This window comes from Condylura cristata, unplaced genomic scaffold (genome assembly GCF_000260355.1).
Source record: "Condylura cristata isolate star-nosed mole 26May11 unplaced genomic scaffold, ConCri1.0 scaffold00014, whole genome shotgun sequence".
NCBI classification, from domain to species: Eukaryota; Metazoa; Chordata; class Mammalia; order Eulipotyphla; family Talpidae; genus Condylura; species Condylura cristata.
This window is the reverse complement of record NW_004567115.1, coordinates 23,927,586-23,951,590: the sequence shown is the minus strand read 5'-3', so window position 1 is coordinate 23,951,590 and position 24,005 is coordinate 23,927,586. Positions and strand designations below refer to the sequence as shown.

At 39.1% G+C, this 24,005-nt stretch overlaps 3 protein-coding genes across 6 annotated transcripts in view; 2 read left to right on the top strand and 1 right to left on the bottom strand.

Moving 5' to 3' along the window:
* The window catches only part of WHSC1L1 (Wolf-Hirschhorn syndrome candidate 1-like 1), a 99,077-nt gene extending 88,978 nt beyond the window's left edge, over positions 1-10,099 (top strand). The window contains exons 20-24 of the mRNA XM_004682249.2: positions 4,754-4,870; positions 7,298-7,439; positions 8,476-8,582; positions 9,073-9,277; positions 9,683-10,099. Coding sequence (XP_004682306.1) covers positions 4,754-4,870; positions 7,298-7,439; positions 8,476-8,582; positions 9,073-9,277; positions 9,683-9,924 — 813 coding nt within the window. The 3' untranslated portion in view covers positions 9,925-10,099. The remainder of the gene's footprint in view (positions 1-4,753; positions 4,871-7,297; positions 7,440-8,475; positions 8,583-9,072; positions 9,278-9,682) is intronic.
* A 6,238-nt stretch (positions 10,100-16,337) lies between these two features.
* Positions 16,338-21,373, top strand: PPAPDC1B (phosphatidic acid phosphatase type 2 domain containing 1B). Of its 3 annotated transcripts, none has more exons than XM_004682248.2 (7): positions 16,338-16,418; positions 16,669-16,777; positions 17,206-17,296; positions 18,208-18,271; positions 18,683-18,807; positions 19,371-19,541; positions 20,465-21,373. In XM_004682248.2, exons 1-7 carry the CDS (start codon positions 16,354-16,356, stop codon positions 20,626-20,628), a joined length of 789 nt encoding a protein of 262 aa, XP_004682305.1. In that variant the 5' UTR covers positions 16,338-16,353; the 3' UTR covers positions 20,629-21,373. The 3 variants fall into 3 exon arrangements, with proteins under 3 accessions (XP_004682305.1, XP_012580372.1, XP_012580371.1); XM_012724918.1 differs by lacking the exon at positions 16,338-16,418 and adding an exon at positions 16,427-16,502; XM_012724917.1 differs by lacking the exon at positions 16,338-16,418 and adding an exon at positions 16,499-16,583.
* A 96-nt stretch (positions 21,374-21,469) lies between these two features.
* The window catches only part of DDHD2 (DDHD domain containing 2), a 20,368-nt gene continuing 17,832 nt past the window's right edge, over positions 21,470-24,005 (bottom strand). For both annotated transcript variants that reach the window (XM_012724915.1, XM_004682247.2), the window contains exon 18: positions 21,470-23,633. The gene's annotated coding sequence lies outside the window, so the exon portion shown is untranslated. The remainder of the gene's footprint in view (positions 23,634-24,005) is intronic.

Here is a 24,005-nt window from a genome sequence, read left to right as displayed (position 1 = left end):
GAGATAGTGGGAAGCAGAACAGGCAGATCGACGAAGTACACTGCTGAGGGGAGCAGCGGGCGGGTGGGTCAGGAGAGGTCTGCCGGGTCATGTAGATCTCCTCCGGGACATGCGGGGATCAAACTCATGCGGAAGTGGCTTAAGCTTCTTAGTGCAGTGCTTTAACCCGCTGAGCCACCAGGGAGGGCCTCTAATCTAATTTTTTATCATAGCTTGTACAATCAATAAAAAATGGGAAAGAAAAAAATCAGAGGTCAACTTTCGTGGCAATAACTCCCAAAAAAGTAGGTAGCTCTGTAAGCACACTGGTTTCTTCTTGATCTTAGTCACTAATAGCTGTCAAGGGAAAAACTGATGCAAGGGAAATTAGGTTAATTCCTTTTAGTTTGACCTATTAACTTATTTTCTCAGCTTTACTTATTTATGCATACAAGAACTGGGATACAGGCCAGAGGTGCTAGGGGGGTGAGAAGATTCAACAGAGAGAGAGTGGAGAGCAGAATAGGCAGATCTGCTGAAACACACTGCTGAGGGAGGCAGTGGGTGAGACAGGAGAGGTCTGCTGTGTCATGTGGGTCACCTCCCTGGCTGGGGATCAAACTCATGCTGCTGTTACTGCGAATAGCTTCATAGTGCTGTGCTTTAACCCGTTATGCCACCAGGGAGGGCCCAACTTCTTTTCTCTTATTAAAGAAGTAGTAGTCTTTTTACTCTTGTCAACAGAAAGAAAAATGAAATGTTTTTATGAACATTTTTATGCCCTTCATATTTACCAAAAATCAGAAATTATGACATAGTAGTTTTCCTTAGGTTATTGGTATTTCCTAACATCAGTTCTATGATACTAAGTAAGAGCTGTAAGAGTGGCTAGTGAAAATGTGTGTGTATGTGAGGAAGAGAGTCTGGTAAAGCAAAAATCTACATATATTTATTTCCTAAGACATGTCTTTTGCTCAAAAATGTATTAATAAAACTGATAAGTCCCATAGATAGAAAATGTAATTGTCATAGATTGAATCAGTGATGCTTTTCAGGTAAAAGGGTTGATATTTATGCATTTATAAACACAAAATGTATGGTGAGAATGTACAATGATACAGAAACTAGAAAATAGTTTGGCAGCATCTTAAAAAATTAAACAAGTACTTAACATATGACCCAACAAATTGCCCTTTTGGCCATTTATCCCAAGGAGATGAAAACCTTTTCTCTACCAAGAAACAAAACAAGCTTTTATCAATTTTAAGTGTATAGCCCAAATTGGAAACCATTAAAATGGTCTTCAGCATTTTACAAAATTTAGTATCTGTGATGAAAACTTTTAGTAAAATGGGGATAAAAGGGACATACCTCAAAATAATAAAGGCTGTGTGTGACAGACCCACAGCTAATATTATACTCAGTGGTAAGAAATCTTTTTCTTTAAGATCAGGTACATAGCAAGGATGTCCACTCTCACCACTACCATTCAACATGTATTGGAATTGTTAAGTAGAACAATAAGGCAAGAGAAACATGAAAGAATCCAAATTGCAAAGGAAATAAACTACTGTTTGCAGGTGACATAATAATACGCATAGAAAAGTCGAAATATAGTAAAATGACAGGCTACAGAAACAACATAGAGTTCTTTTTTATCTCTAATGCAAATAGTAAACTAGAAGAGAAAGAAATTATGAAAATAATCCCATTTATAGTAGCAGCAAAAAATATTAAATACCTGTGTTAAATCCAAAAAAGGGAGGTGAAAGACCTGTTCACTAAAAACTAAAATATTGTTAAAATAGGCCCTCCCTGGTGGTGCAGCGGATTAGAGCACAGCACTAAGAAGCTAGGGCCATTTCAGCATGATTTCGATTGCCAGCCAGGGAAGTGACCACATGGCACGGCATACCTCTCCTGATCTGCCTGCTGCTCTCCTTGGCAGTGTACTTTGTCATTCAGCCTGTTTTGCTCCCCATTTTGTCTCTGGTGAGTCTTCTCACTGCCCCTGCACCTCTGGACTGTACCACAGTTCTGTGTGCATAAATAAATGAATCTAAAAAAAAAAAGAAAAGGAAAAACCATTGTGAAAAGAAATAGAAAATGAGGAAATGGAAGCTAGTCCATGCTCATGGATTGGAAGAATTAAAATTGTTAGAAATCCATCTTATCCAAAGCAATGCATAGATTCAAAGCAGTCCCTATCAAAGTTTCAGTGGAATTCTTCAAGAAAATAAAGCAAACATTATTGAATTTATATGGAACCACAAAGACCCCAAATAACCAAAGCAATTGACAAAAAAGAGGAATGACAGGATCACGTTTCAAAGTATAACAAGATTATAGCAATAAAAAGAGTTTGGTACTGGAATTAAAAAAGTCTCACAGGTCACTGGTATAGAACTGGGAGCCCAAAAGTTTACCTACATAATTGTCATAGATGGTTAATATATGACAATGGAGTCAAGAATATACAAAGGAGAAAGAAAAGTTTCTTCAAATAGTGCTGGGAAAACTAGAGAGCCACATGCAGAAAAAAATCATTTTTCTCACACTATACACAAAAAATTAACTCAAAATGAACTACACTTGGAGACAAGACCAGACACCATAAAATACAGAAGAAGAAAGCATAGACAAAACATTAAATTACATTAACTTCAGGGTTGTGTTTGAAAATTGATTCCAGTGGCAAAGAAAACAAGTAAAAAGGAATAGAACTTCATCAAGCTAAAAAGCTGTACAGCAAAGAAACTATCATTAAAACAAAAAAAATACCCTACTGAGTGGGGGAAAATATTTAACATAATACATCTGACTAGGGACTGATAATCAATATCTATAAAGAACTCATACAACAATAAAAAGCAAAGAACTCAATCAAAAAATGGGTGGATGAATTAAATAGACTCCTCTCCCAGGAACACATGCAAATGGCTAACAAACCTATAAAAATATGTGCAACATCATTTATTAGGAAAATGCAAATCAAAGGCACAATGAAAGACCACCTTTCATCTGTAAAAACGGCGCATTAAAAAAGGGGGGCCCTCCTTGGTGGAGCAGCGGGTTCAAGCACATCACTAAGAAGCTAAAGCCACTTCAGCGTGAGTTTGATATCTGCCCTGGAGGTAATCCACATAGCACAACAGACCTCTCTTGATCTGCCTGCTGCTCCCCTTAGCAGTGTACTTCATCCATCTACCTGTTCTGCTCCCCACTCAGTCTCTGGTGAATCATCTCACCACTCCTGCACCTCTGGCTGTACCCCAGTTCTGTATGCATAAATAAATAAATGAATGAATGAATGAATGTATGTGTGTGTGTGTGTGTGTATGTATGTATGTGTGTGCTGGTAGGAATGTAAACTGACCCACCCCTATGGAAAACTGTATGGAGTTCTCTAAAAACATAAAAAATAGATCTGTCATGTGATTTAGCATTTCCACTCCTCAGTATCTACCCAAAGAATGAAAAAAAAAAAATTCTAAGGGGTAGTTAATCACAGTACTATTGACTATTGGCAGTAGTGAAGTTATGAAATACCCTAACTTCCTACCCACAGAACCGTAGTTTAAGAAAATGTAGAATCCTACTCCACTCTATTTAAAAACAAAACAAAAAACAAAATCTCTTGTCATTGGCAACAACATGGATGTAACTGAAGGGATTATGCTAAGTAAAACAAGTTAGAAAGACAAATACTGGATCTATACATTCATGTGGAATATAAATAACAGCAAAGGGACTGATTAAAACTATTAATAAAACAAACCCTAGAAATGTAACTGCAGAATTAAGGTTGCTAGAGGGAAGAGAGAGAAGGTGTGGGGACTAGGGAAGGTGGTGGTCCGCTAGCCTAGGGTAAAGCATTACAGGTGCCTTCTGGGGAGTGGTGTGGTAACAGATATCTGAGTAGGTATGAACCTGTTCCTTAAATCATGTACAGTAGTGTGAACCAGTGTTACCTCAATGAGGAAAAAAGTGTTCTTCAAAAGGTGAGTGATTAAATGAGCTGATGAATCTCAAGGGAATGAGGCTGAGATTTTTTTTTTACAAGTTAACTGACAGGATACATACCACATGATTCCATTTACAGCACATTCTCAAAATGACAAAATTATAGAGATGGAGAATAAACTGGCTATGGGATGAGGTGAGGGATAGAAGATGGAGCTGGAGTATTATAAAAGATGAGAACAAGGAACTTCTATAGTAATAGAACAGTTCTTTATCTTGACTGTATTGGGGATTTCACAATTTATACTTAATAAAATACTTAATAAAATTCCATAGGATCACACACACACACACACACAAATGCATGTAAAACCTCTGAAATTTGAATAAGATTTGTACCAATGTCATTTATGCAGTTTTAATATTGTACTGTAGGTACAGGTTATCATTGGAGAAAACCAAGTGAAGGGTACAGAAATCTGTTAATTACTTCAAATAAAAAGTTAAAAACGGATTATAAAAAAAGAAAAAAGCTCATTTGATCTTAGAACAGACTTAGATCTGTTCTAAGTCTCACTCCTAAAAGTACAAATTAGTATAATGTTTAAATCCAACTTTGAAGACTTGACTTAGCCTTATCCCCCGGTTCCAGTGTTAATTGGACTATAGAAATGCGTAGCAGTAGTCAGATCGAGGGTTGAATTACACTTCCAATATTCTTTCTGGCTCATTCTCTTAGAATGTATGTGGTATTAAGGAATGGTTTCTAATATAATGTACTGATTTTACATTTATATATGATTCTCTGCAGGGAGAATTTGTAAACGAATATGTTGGAGAATTGATTGATGAAGAAGAATGCAGACTGAGAATCAAGCGAGCCAATGAGAACAGTGTGACTAATTTTTATATGTTAACTGTTACCAAGGTAAAATTGCTTATTTTTTTAAAAAGATTATTTTGTTTGATGGTCTTAGATTAACTTTGTTTCCTTTGACATTTCTCAAGAAATTTTAATGATTTATAGTAACCAGAATGCTACCTACTATAATGTGCTAATTATACCAGAGTATAAAATGAATGATTGCTGAAGCCCTAAATATCATGTGAGGCAGTACTGAGTGAAAAGAGAACCAGGAATAGGGTTTACTTGCCTGGATTTTTTTTTTTTTTTAAGATTTGTTTATTTATACATACAAGAGCTGGTGTATTGGCCAGAGGTGTGGGGGAGGGAGGCCATGAGAGGATTCACCAGAGTGGGGAGCAGAACAGGCAGATCTACTGAAATATACTGCTGAAGGGAGCAGTGGGTGAGATAGGAGAGGTCTGCTGTGCCATTTGGTTCAGCTTCCTGGTCCGGGATCCAGCTCCTGCTGCAGTGACAGCTGATAGCTTGATAATGCTGAGATGTAATTAAGCCCTTGTGCCACCACAGAGGCCCAATTTACTTGGATATTAATCCCAGCTTCATCTCAAAAAAAAAGCTGGCCCTCACTCTATCACTGAAAGAATCAGCTCTGTAATTCTTAGAAACCATTAATAAGGTTTTGATTTATCAAAAATTTTATTTTATAAGTTCAAACTTCTTTATGAGCTAGGAAAAATGCTGTGAAAAGAAAAAAATCACATTAAAACCGCGAGTTTAATACTCGCAATTATGTCTTATTTGATGCACAATACATCCAATATTTTATTTAATTTCTTTCTTAACAGTCCTCTGATTTACTGAGGATAAGAAGCTGATGTCCAGAAAGGATAGGTGTTGAATACCTTGTTACAGCTTAGTGAAGAACCAAGGGCTTCCTGCTGGCCTACAGGTTAAGTCTCAGTGCTGCCTGAGTTTGATCCCCTACCTGGGAGCTGACCCATATATGGTACAGCAGACCTCTCCTGTCTTTCCTGCTGCTCCCCTTGGTGCAGTGTGTTTAGTAAATCCACCTGTTTTACTTTCTCTGGTGAATCCTCTTAGACCTCTGGTACAGGTCTTCTACACCCTCCTCTTTCCCCCCCAAAAAACAAAGCCAAGACTAGTGTCATGTTTCCTATGATCCATGCTCTCTCTAATATCACAGTATCATTAAACATAAGAATTAGAGATCGTTTAAAAGATCTGTTAACTGGGCCCTACCTGGTGGCACCATGACATGTAGCACAAGTTCAATCCGTAGTCAGGGAGGTGACCCAGATAGCGTGGCAGACCTCATGACCTGGTCTCTGTTCCCCTTAGCAGTGTGTTTCAGTAGATCTGCCTGCTCTGCTCCCCACTCTTTCTTTGGTAAATCCTCTTACCCCCTGCATCTCTGGCCTTTATCCCAGATCCCAGTTCTTATATGCATAAATGAATGTCTTTAAAAAAAAAAATGTTGTACAGTGTTCATAAAGTTTTATTAATTTATAATTGCTGATTGCCCCTTAAATCCTGTCCTGACCACTCTATCTTTAACAACACTTGGGAAGCTCCATCGCCTAGAATTTGTCCAAACTTTTAGTTCAAGGGACATAATCGGGAGCTCTTTTACTACATTTTGAACTTTATTGTAAATAAAAATAGAACAAACAGGTACTAGGGATTATATCCCAAACTATAATCCTTCTGTCAGTCACATCTCCATGTCTCCCAACTGTCAGAGAAGTTTTTCATTTTTTCTTCTCTATGGCCTAAATTCTATCCCTCTACCTCCATACTAATTTTGCTAAAAAGCAAAAGCACAAAATAAGAAAGGGGTGATCTCAAAACACCATAGTTCCCATTACAAGTAGCTCTTTAATCTGAAAATATTGTTCCTAAAGCTATGGTCAGATAATCTTCTAAATAGCTTTATTCTAAGATCTGTTTGTTTCTTGAAACAAATTTAAAAACAGACTAAATAAATTCCATTTTACCTTAATTGCTTTGACTTGAACTTTATCAAGTCGGGGACTCTGAGTTGATCAAAGAACCCCACATTTTCCCAGCTGTCAGTTGTCAAACATCAGTGGATAGCAGAATGCTGCTACCTTGTGACTTTTGGCTGAATTGGATTTTTTTTTTTTTAAGATTTATTTATTTATGTATATAAGAATTGAGGTACAGGCCAGAGGTGAGGGGGAAGAGAGGATTCACCAGAGACCCAGAGTGGGGAACAGAATAGGCAGATTGACTGAAATACACTGCTGAGGGGAGCAGTGGGTGAGTCAAAAGAGGTCTGCCACACCATGTGGGTCTGTTCACTGGCTGTGGATCGAACTCATGCTGCAGTGGCTGTGGATTGTTTCATAGTGCCTGCTTTAACCATTGTGCCACTAGGGAGGGCCCTCAATTGGATATTTCTTAGCTTTATATCAAAGGTATCTTTTATTTCTTTTCTTTCTAAAGGATCGTATAATTGATGCTGGCCCAAAAGGAAATTATTCTCGCTTTATGAACCACAGTTGTAATCCAAACTGTGAAACACAGAAGTGGACAGTGAATGGGGATGTTCGAGTTGGACTTTTTGCTCTTTGTGATATTCCTGCAGGTAAAAAAGTGACTTATTCCCATGTCCCTGTTCCTAGGAGCCAAGTATATCCTTTGAAGGCAGAACATTATTCTTCAAGGTCTGATGCTAAAGTATTTATTCAAATAAGATAAAGAATTATATTTAGAATTACCTGACAATATAAGCTAAAAATCTGTCTTCTGTAAAAGAGAGCTTAGCCTTTATGTGATCTTATAAAATTCTGTGTGTCTGTGATCCTACTGAATTAATTCTCCAAATTATTGCTGTCTCTATAATATAGCCAGATGTTTAACCTTTTGTTTTCTTTTTTAAAGTATTCAAAGTAATTAGCCTGTGTAAACATCATCTGGTTTCTTGGTTTGTGGGGCTTTTTTGTCTTGTTTTGTTTTAATTTGAAAGGTCACTGTTTTCAATTAGACATAAAAAGCCTCTAAAGCCAGAGTTAGTGCTTTTTTCCCCTTTAACCATCCAGCATCTTAACTCAGTTTTCTCCTTTGCTAAGCTCATAAGAAATATAGCTAAGTGATTTTAACTTTTTCTAGAACTCACTGAGGATAGTGAAGCCCAATTAAAGGACTGCTTGGGCCTCCTGCTTTGAACCACGTGGGTCTTTGGTGTCTATAAAAAAAAATCTCCATTTTGAATTGCTCTGATCATAATTTAAGCACTCATTAATTATTGGAAATAGTACAGTCATTACAGTTCTGTGGTCATGTTCATTTAGGGACTAGAGTAAATTAGTATCGGAAAAGAGAACTAAGCTAGAATCCATGTTTCTTGAGCATAGGTTTCAGATTTTTATTCAGTGCAACTTAGTTTGGTCATTTCAACAAGAAGAATGTGAATTCTTTAATAAAATATTTATTTTTGCTGTGCTGATTGGATTGGGGGTCCCCCTTCCCTCTCCCCTGTTTTGGTCAATCATTGTCTTCAGTGATAACAGCAGAGGGACACTCTTGTTAGATTGTATCTCACTTTTTCATTATGATAGAAAGTGGTCACAGTTCTCCTTCCTGTAACTGTAATATGAGCAATTATTTCTCTTACATTTTAGGGATGGAGTTAACATTTAATTATAACCTGGATTGCCTGGGCAATGGCAGAACAGAGTGCCACTGTGGGGCAGAAAATTGCAGTGGTTTTCTAGGAGTGCGGCCAAAGGTCAGTCAGAGAACTTTCTAACAATCTCAAGAAATGCTGGGTAATGGATACCTAATTTAGTTTGGTTGTCATCAGTTGTTTATCGCAACATTTAGACTGACTTTCCTGAAGCACATCTTAGTAAGAGATACTCGGTTCTGGAAATATACTTGTATTTCTGATTTAAGTTAGCAAAAACTCTTTTCAAAACTATCTTTGAAATTCAGAATATATTAAAAACCACTGAATTAGACACTGTTAAAAGGTGGAATTTATAACATGTGAACTATATTTCAATGTCCTTGTAATAATAAGAAAAACACCTCTTCAAAAGTCAGTGAAAACGAGGCCTTATTTTTACTATATTTCTGTTATAAGATAAGTCCTTCTGGTAGTGTAGGTAATTGAACAACAGATGAATTCAAATGAATGTGAGGTGATTGGATTTTCCTTCCTATGTAAAGTATCATACACTGTGGTGGTTAAAGCTGTGGTCCTTTTCTCCTGCCAGTCTGCATGTGCTTCAACAACTGAGGAAAAGACAAAAAATGCTAAATTAAAGCAGAAGAGACGAAAAATTAAAACAGAACCAAAGCAGATGCATGAAGATTTCTGTTTTCAATGTGGAGATGGTGGAGAGCTGGTCATGTGTGACAAAAAAGACTGTCCCAAAGCATACCACCTCCTATGCCTTAACCTGACACAGCCACCATACGGTAAGCTAGAGTTCACGCCTTCCTCCGGCTCTCAGCCTTGTGTGACTTGGCATATGTTCCACTTCCTAAGTGGAATTGTGGAATAGGAAATATTAACTAGGACAAACAATAGTAAACACAAACTGTGTTGGTGGAAAATCTGCAAATTTCAGATACCTGTTGGTTGGCAAGGTTTTTTCTTTTTATTTGTTACTACCTGAGGTGAGCAGTCGGTGCCGACAGTGTTGGGTTTTGGTCACTAGCTTACATACTGAATGGTACACCCAGACTTTTGCTTGACTGAAATTTGGTGTTTTCAACTGAATTCAGCCTCCAATCAGAGAAGAAGGTGGGAACTTAAGCTTCTCATTGGCAGTCCAGACAGGAACTAACTTGGGCTCTTCTCCCTCTTCCCGCCCTCATTAGGAAAGTGGGAATGCCCGTGGCACCAGTGCAGTGAGTGCAGCAGTGCAGCTGTTTCCTTCTGTGAGTTCTGTCCACACTCATTTTGTAAAGACCATGACAAGGGGGCACTGGTTCCCTCTGCACTGGAAGGCCGACTCTGCTGCTCTGAACACGACCCGGTAGCTCCTGTGTCACCAGAGTACTGGAGCAAGATCAAATGTAAATTGGAATCACAAGATCATGGAGAAGAAGTAAAAGAATAAATGGGTGGTGATTTCCTCTTTTTTTTTTTTTTTTCATTTAAAGGAAAAGACAAAAGCAAGTAGATAATGCCTTTGTTAAAAAGAGACTCCTGCAATGCATACAACCTTTGCCGTCAGTACTGCCTTATTGAAGCAAAAATGGGGCTAAGGGGAACTGGGATTTGCAGGCAGAAGCTGTTGGTAGTATCTGGTTTTTCTGTTTTCTTTTCATGGTTTGAGGATTCTTTTTGGGGGGCTTAAATACCCTGGTCTTTTCTTGCCTTTTATTGTGCTTCAATGCCTTTCCAGCTGGAAAGAGCTGTCTTTGCTTTTCATTGACAAGTGAAAAGAAAGTAATAGTGAGATAAACTTAAAGTCTAGGATGTATTCTGTGGGTGTAAAAAGCAAAAGTTGCCATCATTCCTTTATTTTTATTTTCCAAATTTTTGAGAAGTATAGTTCAGATAGTCCGTAACTAATATATGTGTGTGTTAAATAGGAATTGGAGAAAGCCCTGTAGGAAAGGGTATTATGACCATTCTGTACCTCTTTCCTGAGCTGTCAGTAGGCTAACTTCTCTTTCAGAATGTTTTTCACAGTCTTTCAGAAGGGCTCCCTGGCAGTGTTGAATCTGGCCTCTTGAAAACAAAGTAACTCGGTGGATTTTACCTTTGTGGTCTTAAACTGGATGGGCTTTGCAATATGATATCTTTGTCTAGAAAGGTATGAAGGGTGGTTTTGATTTTGATTTTGGAGGAAAAAAGGAAATGATGCACTCACTAAACGTGAAATGTTTTCCAATGACAATGGGTATTCTGATGAGGTGCATTTATGTGGGTATGAGTGCATAGTTAGAAAGGACATTCTTGTTACTGTGATACATTAATAAAGGCAGCTAGAAAAGATGAAAGGCACAGACCCAAAGTTAATCATAGAAGCACCATTTCCTGTCCAGTTTAATGTAGACCTTGATCTAACTTGGAGAGAGTTACGGGATTTTAATTTCTGTCCTGCTTCCCTCTACTGACCCAACATTCCCTTTGTCAGCTGACCACTCAAATCATGTTTCCTAGTGAAAGCGACATAAATTACCTTGAGTTGTATTTGAATAGATCTTTTTGGTTACTGTTTTTAATTTGGGGAGTGAAAGGGATAGGGGCATCCCCCTGTTACATGTAAACAGTTTCTGTGTATTATTATCCAGTACTTAAAATTGTCCCCGTTGAGGAAGGGAACACTTCTACAGGGTATGTAAGAGCCACACAACACACTTCATCTTAGAAAGCACTTAGGGAACGCTCCCAAGAAAGTCAGTGTTAGCAGAAGTGGTTGACTGATGCGTGAATGTCATTGATGCAAGTGTACCAAGATGTCTGCTCACAAAACTCACTTGCTTTTAATGCTTAGGAATATGTATATTCCAGTATTCCTTGTATGAAATAATTAGTAATGTCAGACATTGTTGTAACACTGTATTAAGTAGAAATCTAGGTAGGGTTGAATGAACCCTTGAATGAACATTAATGTTCTCCGTAAATTTTGACTGCTTACAATTGCTGGTACCTGATAGCATTTATTTCCCCTCAAAAAGTACCTAGTAACTTTACGAAGACAGGGAAGAGAGACACTCTACTACATTCCTCTAGTTGTGTTATATGTGTTCCTTTTTCTTATCAACTGAGAGCTCTCTTCTCTGGAAAAAAGAAGAAAAAAACTGTTTTGTGCCTCTTTTTTTGTATATAAATGTGCAATTATACTGGATATTCTCTTTTAAAAAACAAAAACAAAAAACACTACAGTTCCTTCATTTAAGCTCCTAAACTGCCATTTGCCGGAGTCCAGCAATACAGAGGTATGTTACTGGGTTTCCAGTTATGCTATTGATAGATGTGGTCCCAAAAGAAGAGCAGAATAGAAAATGCTGTACATGTTACCAAGAATAATTGCTACAAGCAACATGGGTTATAGATCACCAAAACACTAATCTTTGCTCTTGAGCAGTTACATAGTTTGATGTCCTTTTAACTAATTTAAGGAAACCTAGGTTTTATCATACTAAAACTTTATTTTATATATGTATATGATAAATGTTTGTTTTTCTAAATGTTTGTCTTACTAACATGAAGGATTTCCTTTAGTATTTGAAATGGCAACTCTCGTTGAAACAGTATCCAACATGAAATCTTAACTCCTTGCTTTGTTTTTAGACTTAGTGCTGTTTAATATCTGATGACTTTTATATGGTAAGCCAGGGTAAACACATCCTACATACTGCAAATACCTTAGGTTTAAGTATTTTTATGCAGCTTCTTCATTGTGTCACATTTTGTTTGTATATCTATAAAACAGAGCTCAGCTGAGATTTTTCAGATCTTTTTTGGGGGATAAAGAAGGATGGTTAATAGCATTGTTCTGCCATTTCAGAAATCAGGGTAGAAAACAAAATAGCTAATCGTGCTCTGGGGTCTTTGTCCATGACGTTCTTTAATGATCTGTAAAGTGGATTTAGTCATACCAGAACCAAGGAGCTTTCTTCACACCTCCATCATGTCACTGTTGACCTCTTTTACTGATCTTTAAATTGCACGTTTTGGTATGCTTTATTTGGGCATAGTGTATGTGCGCCGTGCTTGCCTGCGCTTCACCAGCGAGAGTCCAGAAGACACACCCCACCCTGCTCACTCACAGTCAGAGGCTGATATTTGTTGCCTTTTGAATCTGTTTGTGGTCAGAGCATAAATTGCTGGCTTTATTCTTGTCCCCAAAATGAAGTAACTTAAAGCAGCATAGAATAATGGTGTTTATTTTTTTTAATCGTATATTAATTCTTTAGAGGAAAAAGTGAATGTAAGACTTTTGATAATCAGCATAAAGCTTCAGAATTTTGATAACGAGGGAAGATGAAGTAACGGGAAACCTTCCAGGGACTGTGCAGTGCAGGGATGGGCTGTACCTCAGCTGGCGGTGTGAGGAGTCAGGAGAGCTGCCTGCCGCAGGCAACCATGAGGGGAGACCATGAGGGAGGTGGCCGCAGGCAACCATGAGGGGAGACCATGAGGGAGGTGGCCGGCCCTTCATCCCGGCTGGGAGCTGGGGGAGGTGATTCGTTTCTTTATTATCTAACCAGGGCTAAAGTTAGGCGCGCAGTGGGTTTTATTTTTATTTTTGTTTTAACAAGTCCCCACTGTATCTAAATACTTAAATTATTATCTGGCCTAAACTATAGAATAGGCCAATTTTCAGAATCACTGAAACTTGGCAATTTCTGTGTATTCATGCAAGGAACATGTAAAATATATATATGTGTGTGTGTGTGTGTACATATACATATATATATACATATATATATATATATATGTATATATAATGGAGGGAAACATACCCTTAGCTCCTTTCTGCTATTTCCACATAATTTTTGGAAATATGCTTGTAAATAAAGTTATAAAGTTGAGATAATCATTTAAAGAACTCACAGACTTGGCAGGCTGTTGGATGATTGTCTTTCCTGGTTCATGAAGTAGTCTGTTGCGCCTGTACCTGTACCTGTGTTCCAATCAGAGATAAGCCTGTAGTGTGGAAACAGCCCATCTGGCTATATAAAAGAACCTCTGAACTTCCCAGGATTTGTTGGTTGTCTTCATTCCATTTTCAAATATAAAACATTCACCTTAAAGTCAAGGTGCTGCCACATGCCATGTCCTGTCAGGATGAAAAAACAAGTTACCACCGAGTCCTTAAGCTGGGGGAGCTTCACATCCTTCTTCGCAAGGTTCAGTGACATTGGGAACTTGCTTTATCGCTGGGTGGTGCCCTTCAGACTTGAATTACTTCTCATGAGGCAGATGCATCAGCCACCGTGTTGTCCCAGTTGCTGTAGACATGAAAGGATTATTTGGAATGATTTTCTTTGACCTAGGGCCACCTAGAGTTGGTCTGTGGTTATTTGTAAACAAAGAGTAGAACTCACGTGCATTTTCAGATAGACTAGGGAATAGCTATCATTACACAGCATTGCCATGAATTTAAAAATATTGAAAAGTTGGAAGTTTGTATATACTGATATCTGCCAACTTTTGTCTAGAGTGGGGTGCAGGGGGGAAAGAGGGGTATAAGAGGGAAAGGGAGGGGAACGATAATGTTTACCACAGGTACGAAGTAGTCACTTTAACATTTGAGACCTCTGCCTCATTGAATTCAGGTTTTTTTAAGTACTTGAAACTCTTCAGATTCTCCTTATTTTACAGTTATTTTTAAATTTCTGAAGTAGAAAGCATTGTTTTGTATACTATTTTGAGAACTAGTAGCAGCCTAGTCTCTTATCCCCTTTAACTTAAAGGTGCCGTTCTGCAAATGGGAGAATGTGTTCATAGTAGATAGCTCAGATTTAATGCTTACATTTGAGGAGGAGACTTGTGCATGAAATACCAGCAGCATTTTTATGAAAATTTCCATATACATTATTTTGTCAACCCTACCGCCAAGCACCTCTTCTTTCCTTTTAATATATATGCCTGGGTAGGGGGAAAAGTTTGCACTTATGTTAGTTACACTCCTGCAATGCTGGGTATAACCTGTGTTTCAGAAACCACTCCTTCCCCTTTTTGTCAGTCCATTGCTTCAGTGACAAGGTCAGGTGCTTGTGGCACGTACTTACAAAGGGGGGAACAGAAGAATTACCTGCCCTTCAGTAGCCTCTGAAAGTTATTAACTTGTGAGGAAAAGGGGAAGGATGAATAGCTGCCAAAGTAATTTATTCAGTCCTTAGTTTTCTTGCGTGACATCACTGTATCTTCTAATTGGCACGAGAGCAGTCTCAGGCTCCAGGACTTCCTTCCCTGCCTGCCACAGACTTCTGACGTGTGTGACTGGCTCTCAGTTTCCATTTGATTACCTAGATAAAGTACTATAAGGTATTCTTGTCAGTTTAGAAGTGGACTGGATAAAATTTCTTTTTAACTTTGTTGTCATTAATATTGCTCTTTATCTCATTTACCCTGTGTTACATACCCTGTGTTAAAAAAGCAAATCATATTGCCACTGAGAACCAAGATGCTAAATGATTACAACTGGCTGATAATAAAATTCTTTTTATATCAAGGGTGTGTGCATAATTGGAATTGATGAGAAATTTGTATCCACTTGTGATATTGCACAACATAGATACCTACAGATTCTGTTTTCATTTCCTTGTGATCTTTATGAAAATGACCTTTGTAGATTGATTATTTCTGTACTTTGTTTATCTGTAATAAACTTTGTAGATCCTGTGAAATGTTATTTTGCCTAAATCACTTGAGACTTGAGTCTTTAATAACAGAGTATCAATATTCACTAAAGTCAATCTCTTTTGAGTTTCTGTGACTTGGCTAGAAGCTCTTGACACTAAGGGTTTAGTGTTAAATTTCCCTGGGGGTGTTCCACTAGGGCATTACTGTACAATGACTTGATGTTGCCACATAGACTTCAAGATATATGATATTTTGGGGATTTTGTTGGTTGGCCTATGTTTTATTGCATAGTGTGAAACGTGTAAAGCTTGGTTAACCTGTATATAGATAGCTTATTGTTGACTATAGTGTATTTAGGATTGCCTGTAATATTTAAGCTTCTTACTTCTGTGTGTGCTGGTAGGAACATATAATTTTTGTACATTATATTTACTGAGATGTTGCCTTTTTTTATTTTATGAATACTTTGGAATTAAAATGTGTTTGCTTCCGTGAGGATTAATTTGGAAAGGTTTTTAATGACATTCCACTGATTTCAGACAATGCTTGAGATTGACTTCAATAAATTGCCCTGTATGTTCCAAATTAAATCCGTGGACTTGTTCATTGCCTGCAATTTCTTGCTACAACTCACTGAGCCAGAAGCCATCATGGGAGGGAGGGGGACCTTGCCGGTAGCTGAGTGACCCAATCGTGTCTGTGAGGCTTGCAGCAAGACAAAGTCCTGTATGAGAGCTAAGTATACCTTCCTCCAAAATGTTGCTATGCTCCTGAGAAACTTGGATCTGAAAATAGGGGATGGGATAGAGGGGGAAGAGTTGCTGCAGGAAAGATCTTTGGAGAGTGTTGCACGCACTGACTGGTGGGCCAAGAGCATGCTGAGGTGCTATTGACCGCTTTCATCCCGTTTTGGTTTATCAGACCAAAGTTGACCTGTGCTTGGCTGGACACGGGGTGCTTAGCCCATTGCTGCACCAGTGCGAGAGAACAGCACTGCTTGCTTTTCATTATTTTTCCAGCTCTGAACAAAGCTGCCTCACCTGCTTCCGGGATTGCTAATCTGCCTAGTGTGAGGAAATGGCTCGCACCTCCCTGCTTGCAGTTCCCGCGCACCCGCCTGCGCACTCCGAGTGGCAGAGATCCGGCCTCCGGGGCGGTCCTTTTCGTCCCCACCCATCGGCTGCCACGTCAGCAGGCGTCTGTCCTGGAGCCTTGAGACCGGATGGGGAAAGCGGCGGCCTTTGGGGCCGAATTGGGCGTGCGGATCGCACTGTTCACAGCCTTTCTGTAAGCGATTTGCGGATGGGACGCCAGGGCCTTGGCCCAATCTTGCACAGATGGGTGTGCGGGCTACGGACCCACCAGAGGCAGGTCAGGGCCGACAGCCCGGGCCTAGCAGCAACGCCTCACACACACACCCCCTCCTGACTGCCCCCATCCCTGCGGCCTGAGGTGAGGGGGAAGGGGGCCAGTAGCCCAGAGGAACAATCCAGAAAGCAAACCAATGTCCTTTGCACTTTTTTTGTTCCCCCTTTAGGGTAATGGAGCTGCTCCCTCCCTTCCAGAGGCTTATTCAACCGGAGGAGATGTGGCTTTACCGGAATCCCTATGTGGAAACTGAGTATTTCCCCACCAAGTCGATGTTTGTGCGTGGAGAATTAGCCCTTCCTTCTGACCCTTACGACGTATGACTAATGCCAGGAAGCAGAAAGTGATCATTTTGGCCCCAAAATGACCATTGTCGACAGAACTACTCTCCTTGTTAACATGCTAAGGATTTTGCTTCCTAAAGTTTAAGATACTGATTTAGAGAGCAAGATGTCAGTCTCTTTTGGCTCAAGAAAGGTTCTGTGGATGGCCTAAGGTGACCTAGAATAAAAGGGTGCTGGTTGCTGGTGGGGTCCTACCAGAACCCAGTTAACCCAGATTCTGTGATCACCGTCACCCCTCATAGGGAAGTTGGGTCTGATGCAGGAGTCCTCCACTGCCCCTACCATCCCTCTTTGTGGGAACTACTTTTAACTAGTATGTGGTGGTTTGCGGTTTGTTTAACCTTTGACATACTCTATTTCAGTTCATTGCTTTTCTCTCTCCACTGTTTCTTATTCTCCTGGTTAAATGTCTCAAGAAGGCAGACACAACAGACAGCAAACAAGCCTGCCTTGGTAAGAGTTAACCCTTTAAAGTTTTTTTTCTCTCACTTCTCTGTGCTTGAGTGAAGCAGGTGCTATCAACTCTGTAGAGGCCAGAGAGCTTTGCATTCCTAAGATAATGTATCCACACTATACCCCAAGAGTAAGAAAGTTATCATTGTAAGAAGTTGCTTAGTTAACCTGATAGGCGTGCCTAAATGTGCTTAGTTTTTGGGCCTCCCTGGTGGCAAGGGGTTAAGTCTCAGCACAGTTCTATCCCTGGCCAGGGAGCTGACCCAGCAGACCTCTCCTCTCACCCACTGCTCCCCTCAGCGGTATATTACAGTATATTATGTATGCTCCCCACTCAGTCCCTGGTGAATGTTTCACCCTCCACACCTCTGGCCTACACCCTAGCTCTTGTATGCATGAATAAATCCATCTTTTAAAGAGTGAAGGGTTATTTGTATCCCAGAAAGGATATATTTATTCTCCCTGTGTTAGTACAGTGGTCACTGAGCAGTATAATTTTTTTTTTTTTTTTTAAGATTGATTTATTTATTCGACAGAACTGGGGTATAGGCCAGAGATGCAGAGGGTGAGAGGCTTCACCAGAGACAGAGTGGGGAGCAGAACAGGCAGATCAATGAAGTACACTGCTGAGGGGAGCAGCGGGCGGGTCAGGAGAGGTCTGCCGTGCCATGTGGATCTCCTCCGGGGCAGGCGGGGATCGAACTCATGGGGAAGTGGCTTAAGCTTCTTAGTGCTGCGCTTTAACCCGCTGCGCCACCAGGGAGGGCCTGAGCAGTATAATTTTTATGCTCAGCTCTGATTGAAGACTGATTGTCGCCATCTATCTCAGAAGACCATAGCTTCTCTATGAGACAGTGACCATGCATTCCTCCTAGCAGAAATCACTAACAGTACATTCCTTTGCTTTCCAGCAGCCAGCCTGGCCCTGGCTCTGAATGGTGTTTTTACCAACACAATAAAATTGATAGTGGGGAGGTAAGTGAGAAGAGTCTGCCTCAGCCATTTCCTTACCAGGAGAGAATGGCACTCTACGCACATCCGTTTTTCTCCTTTATTGTCAGCCTAATCTTTCTTTTCTCATTCTTCCTCCCTCTCTTCCACACTTGGGCTCTTTCCCACTGACCAGCACTCCTGTGTCTTCTAGAGCACGTCCTAAGCTGCAGCCTTTGCTCTTTACCCTAGATAGTATTCCTGTATCAGAGTGGGCCTTTTTTATTCCCAAATTAAACATAGACTCTGAAAATGAAACCTTTCTTTTTGGTGGTGATCATCCTAATCCAGTTTCTTTGTTTTGTCTGGGATACTAACTAATAGTTAACAGGATAATTGATGTCTGATAACAATCAAAATAAATTTCCAGAGTTAAAAATGCTTGTTTTCTTCCAGGCCACGTCCAGACTTCTTCTACCGCTGCTTCCCCGATGGGCAAGCTCATTCTGACTTGGCGTGCACTGGAGATAGAGGCGTGGTGAATGAGGGCCGAAAGAGCTTCCCTAGTGGACACTCTTCCTGTATGAGTACCACATGGACTCCTTTTCCTTGCTTTTTTTTTACGAGTCACTGAATTTTACGTAGGATGCTTGTGAAAATGAAAACATCACACTGCTCTTGTTCTTATATCTAGAGATCGAACACTTCCTCCTCCCTTCATTAATAACCCTAGGGTTTCACAAGTTTGAGCCTTGAGTATTAAGGGAAAATTCAAGCAGAGGAGATAGTTTACAGGATTTGGACATTTTATTGTATTCTTTACCTGCCTTGATCCTGCAGTCTAAAGGTTAAAATTGAATAGCTGCTGTGTATACATAAATTCACGTGAGGTGGGTGTTGGGAAACTAAGGCATTGAGAAGTAACCTGTCCAAAGTCATTTAGCTAGTATTTCAAAATCTGTCTTAAAGTAAAAACTAACAACTTTGTGATGCAAAGCAAAATCATTTTTCTGTCTGTTCCCCTCAGGCAAAAATCTCTATCAGAAGTATATTAAAAAGGGGGGTTAAAAACATTTTCATGCCTTCTTAGCATTTTTGGAAAGCATCCTTTAAAATACAGACTTACAGGTTTTCTCTCTTCTAGTTGCATTTGCTGGTCTGGCCTTTGCTTCATTCTACCTGGCAGGGAAGCTACATTGCTTCACACCACAAGGCCGTGGGAAATCTTGGAGGTTTTGTGCCTTTCTGGCACCTCTACTTTTTGCAGTTGTGATTGCATTGTCCCGGACCTGTGACTATAAGCATCACTGGCAAGGTAAGCAAGCCAGCCACCTCCTGCAAGCTTCTATGTTTTGCTCATCTTATTCCTAGCACTTGCTTACTTGTCTGTCAAATGAATAAATGGGTAAAGATGGTCTGAGTTCTCTATTAAAGTATGGGTTATGGCCATATGGAAGAAGTGAAAGCACTGTTACCTTTTAAAGGTAACAGTACCAAGGAAGAACACCGTAATTTTTCCACTAGTGTAATGTCTACTCATCCTCATGGGATAAGTTCCAAGACCCCCCCCCCATGGGGTGCCTGAAGCCACTGATAATACCACTATGTTTTTTCCTATAAGCTTTATAAATGAGGACTAGTAAGAATAACAAGTCTAACAATGTACTATAATAAAAGTTATGTGAATGAGGTCTCAGTATCAGAATAATCTTTTTTAGACTGACTTCAGTTAACAAATTATAGGAAGTGAAGTTAAGGGTGAGAAAGACTGATGTATTTTGAAAAATCTCAATATCAATGCTCAATCTGTTGTCTTATAAATCAAATTCATTGTCATGGGACTTTTATTCAGAAATGATAAAACATTCCCAAAAACCCACAATCCCTCCCCCAAAAAGGATGACAGTATTGCCTATAGAAGTCCTTTACAAAAGGAGGCAACTCTTAAAGAATTTATCCCTTCCTCTAGAATCCTGTAAATGATGGACAGAGGTTGTTCATACATTAACTTTGTTATTCTCTGGTATTTAAAAATTCTAATCTAGTATACTTGGGAAAAGCTTATTATATTTAAACAAAGGTGTATTTTGATTTAGTGTTTAAAGAACAACCTGATATCAGTAACACTGTAACTTTATGAAGTTTTCTGAAGCTCATGGAGGATGTCTCTATTCTGTGTGATGTCTAAGATGATTTAAGAGTCAAATATGATTAAGACCTTATCTTCTCTCTCCTCAGATGTACTAGTTGGATCCATGATTGGCCTGACATTTGCCTACATCTGCTATAGGCAGTATTATCCTCCTCTGACTGATGCAGAATGCCATAGACCACTGCAGGCCAGACTTATACTTCCCACCACACAGAACAAGCCTGGTGATACTTATCATTTTAATATTTAGAAACTGAAGCAACCTCACTGGAAAATAATGAATCAGTCCCCCACTAACTGGACCATACCCAAGCAGCAATTTCTGGGCCTTTTTTTAACCTCTGAAGAGGTACAAGTGAGGGTGTAAGTACTATATTGTGCCCCCCAACCCCACGTAATTTTATCATGAGAAATGAAGGAACCATGTGCCATACCTTCTGGTAAAGATACCTTGTAGTAGTCTTCCACAGCTTATGGTCATTCACATTGGTATCCCAACATACAGTGGTTTCACAATTTATGTACTGTTGGAAGGATCCTGTCACTAAGGAGCCTTTATTTATGTAGTCCCACTTTCTTCTAGAGCTTGAGGTAACTTCCTTTTCCCATAGATCAACATCTTAAAATCTACAGCATGACCAGTTAAATTATGTTGGTGGCTTACTTTCTCTAGTAGCAATTCCATTAAGCCTCAAATAGGGAACTGTCTGATTCTGACTAATGTAGTCAAAGATGATAGGAATATCTTCAAGTTTGCAGCAGCTTTTTCTATCTACTCTGAATACTGTGAACATCAGTAACTTGGAAACAGATGCTCAGGAGTGTGGTTTCTGTGCTAACAAATGATGACTGTTTCTACCTCATTTGTCCTTAACTGCTCACGAGCTGCCCAAATCCATTCCCTTTGCCAACTGGCTAAGGCAGGAAAGAAAAATCATTAATTTCTAGAAAGTAAATCTTTTTTTCTAGAAAACAATGATTATGGGACATACTCTTTATTGGGATTGTCCTTTAAATATGAGTTTGTTTTATAACACTTTCATATCTTTTCCTTTAGTAAATGTGATATTCAAACAAGGTAAAATGACAGATGTGCTAGATGTGCGTTTTATTTTGTATTTACAGTATCATTTGTGAACTGGAACGTAAGTAAAACACTTAATAAAACCAAAGGATAGTCTCAGTATTTACCTTCTAATTGCCATGCTTTAAATTATAACCTACATTTGCTATGATAATGAAAACATTCAAGGAATGTAAATGTTAAAGAACAGTTATTATATGAATTGTCTTTGGTAGCTGAAGTCAGGTAAAAATAGGCAACTGGTCAATAAGATTTTATTTAAGTATTTACTAAAGTTTTAAATATAATCACATAAAAAACATTTCGAAAAAGTGCAAAATGTTAGAAAGCTAATCAGTGCTATTACTCTTCCCATGCAAACAATCTCTTTTGCTGAGATGAGATAAGCAAGACCAAATTGTGTAGCTGGGCTATGTATAAAACGATGCTTCACCAGAGTTTAAAAATAGGCTTGGTCAAGAGATTGCACATGCTACAATGAAGTAGTGCAAATAATGCACAACCAAACAGGGTTTAAATCAAGCTTATTACTTCTGTAATATACAACCATGATAATACCACAAGCAAACAGGCAGGATATAAAATTCTTTTAGGTATCGGCCCCTCCCCAACAGGAAAGAGCATTTGTTCTTACTACAAAGATGTGGTTTATCTAGCTCTCCAGGGTTATGTTGTTCATCTTTGGTTTTAGGAACTGGTTCTTGCATGTCCTTTGGTTTTTCTGCTAACATGAAGAATAAATTTGAAATTGAAGATGCTACTTAATAACCCATACTTCAAACTCAGAATTTAGTTAATAAAATGGCCCATGTGTCTGAAACTTCTTAGTGGCTTAATCAGAATTAGTTCATAATGCAGATGGGCGGTAAAGGAAACAACTGTACCTCCGTCCATCTTTAGGGTGACAGTAATAAACCTTTGCTTTTCTCTTCAGAAAGGGGTTAAGACCAGTGCTGTGCACAGCTTGCCTGCCTATGCCACTTTATAAACAAGGCCCTGTGGAACTGAGAAGTGAAATGACCAATTAGAAAGAAAATACTCATCGCACATAATGCCTTAAAAAAATTAGTGTACATTCATTCACTTGCCTTCCTCAAGGTTCATCTCACTTTGCATGTTTTGAGAACAACTCTGTAGTATCTGTTCTGTGGGCCTTATAGGTATATGTTTTTCTTTCAGAATAAGAAATATTTTCTCCTAGCCAAACCTACCTGTTCACTAAACACTTGCCCGTGCCATGAGCCTTTTCAATAAGGACTCTGGACACCTAAGAAGACAATGTTTACAAAATGCTTTTAAAGCAGATAACACAAAACCACCTTCACCCAAGTGGATGTCACAGACAACTTAAGCAAACTATTTCACTATGAACTTCATAACCTAAGCAGTCTGGTTAAGGCTGTGTAATTTCAGGTCTGTCAGTTTTTATAACTCCACCCTCAAGAATAGAAGAATCTCCCAACTCCCAATTTTAATTATGATACAAAAGGGCAGATCTGGGATATATACTATTTTTGCTTTATAAAAAAGCACTTAATATGAACTAACTGCCCACTTTAGACTCAAGTAGCTATTAAAAAAATGATCGGCATAGTGATTTCTAGAAGTAAATCTGTCAGTCAGCTGTAGAGAGACTAAACAATACTCTTGATGCTACATTTTAGTCTTTCTTCATACAGTACTTGTAAGAAAGCAAAGCTGGCTCAAAAATTTGTCCAAGTCTTTCCCTATCCAATTAGCCTTAGCATTCAAATGCAGAGAACATCAATGAGAGAAGTGCAGCTCTGAAATGTCTTCTGAACCTCAACTACTTCCAAACAAGAACATTTTCTAAAGAAATGCAGTAATTTTCTAGACAAATTTCTACCCCACCCAATTCAAACTTAAAACATTTTATATCATCTCAAGTAATAAATAGAATTTGGTACCCGTTTACTATCATCAAAGAATTAAAGGTGCAAACCACTCCCAGCTTTTAAGTATTTATGTTGTCCGTGGTAAATAGTAGTAGCATCTTCCCTTTGTTTTTCCACTCACTTCCAAAAGAAGATCATCTTCCAAGTACCCCAAAGGTGAGTAAGTGGCAGGCAACATGCAGGAAATGATGTAGCTAAGGAAAACTGCAGCAACAAACAGGTGAGTTTTGTGGGGAAAGGTCCCTCAATGTCCATCTAGGGGAGAGAGTAGAGAAAAGGACATTATGCAGTCACAACTGGAAGGCACTAGAGAGAATGCCAAAGTTTAATATGCAGACTTTCTAGTTACACACCTAAAAAGCTGAGTAACTGAAATGAGTATTATTGAATCAAGTCATTGGCAACATTTAACTTTTCTCTAAGCGGGATACTGAGCTTTTACCCCATTAATTTTAAGCACAGTTTTGTGTTTAAAAATGAAAAAACCTGGTGGTGTAAGGGATGAAGTCTCAGTGCTGTCTGTAGCCTCTCTAGCATGAGTTTGATCCAGCCAGGTTGCTGACCATATGGCATGGCAGATCTCTCCTGACCCGCCCGCTGCTCCCCTCAGCAGTGTACTTCGTCAAT

Excerpts from the sequence above, each read along its gene's own strand:
- PPAPDC1B (XM_004682248.2), top strand. The coding sequence starts at position 16,354 with ATGGGGAAAGCGGCGGCCTTTGGGGCCGAATTGGGCGTGCGGATCGCA. Across the intron at positions 18,808-19,370 it reads CCCTAGTGGACACTCTTCCT|TTGCATTTGCTGGTCTGGCC; the intron begins GTATGAGTACCA and ends TCTCTCTTCTAG. Across the intron at positions 19,542-20,464 it reads CTATAAGCATCACTGGCAAG|ATGTACTAGTTGGATCCATG; the intron begins GTAAGCAAGCCA and ends CTCTCTCCTCAG.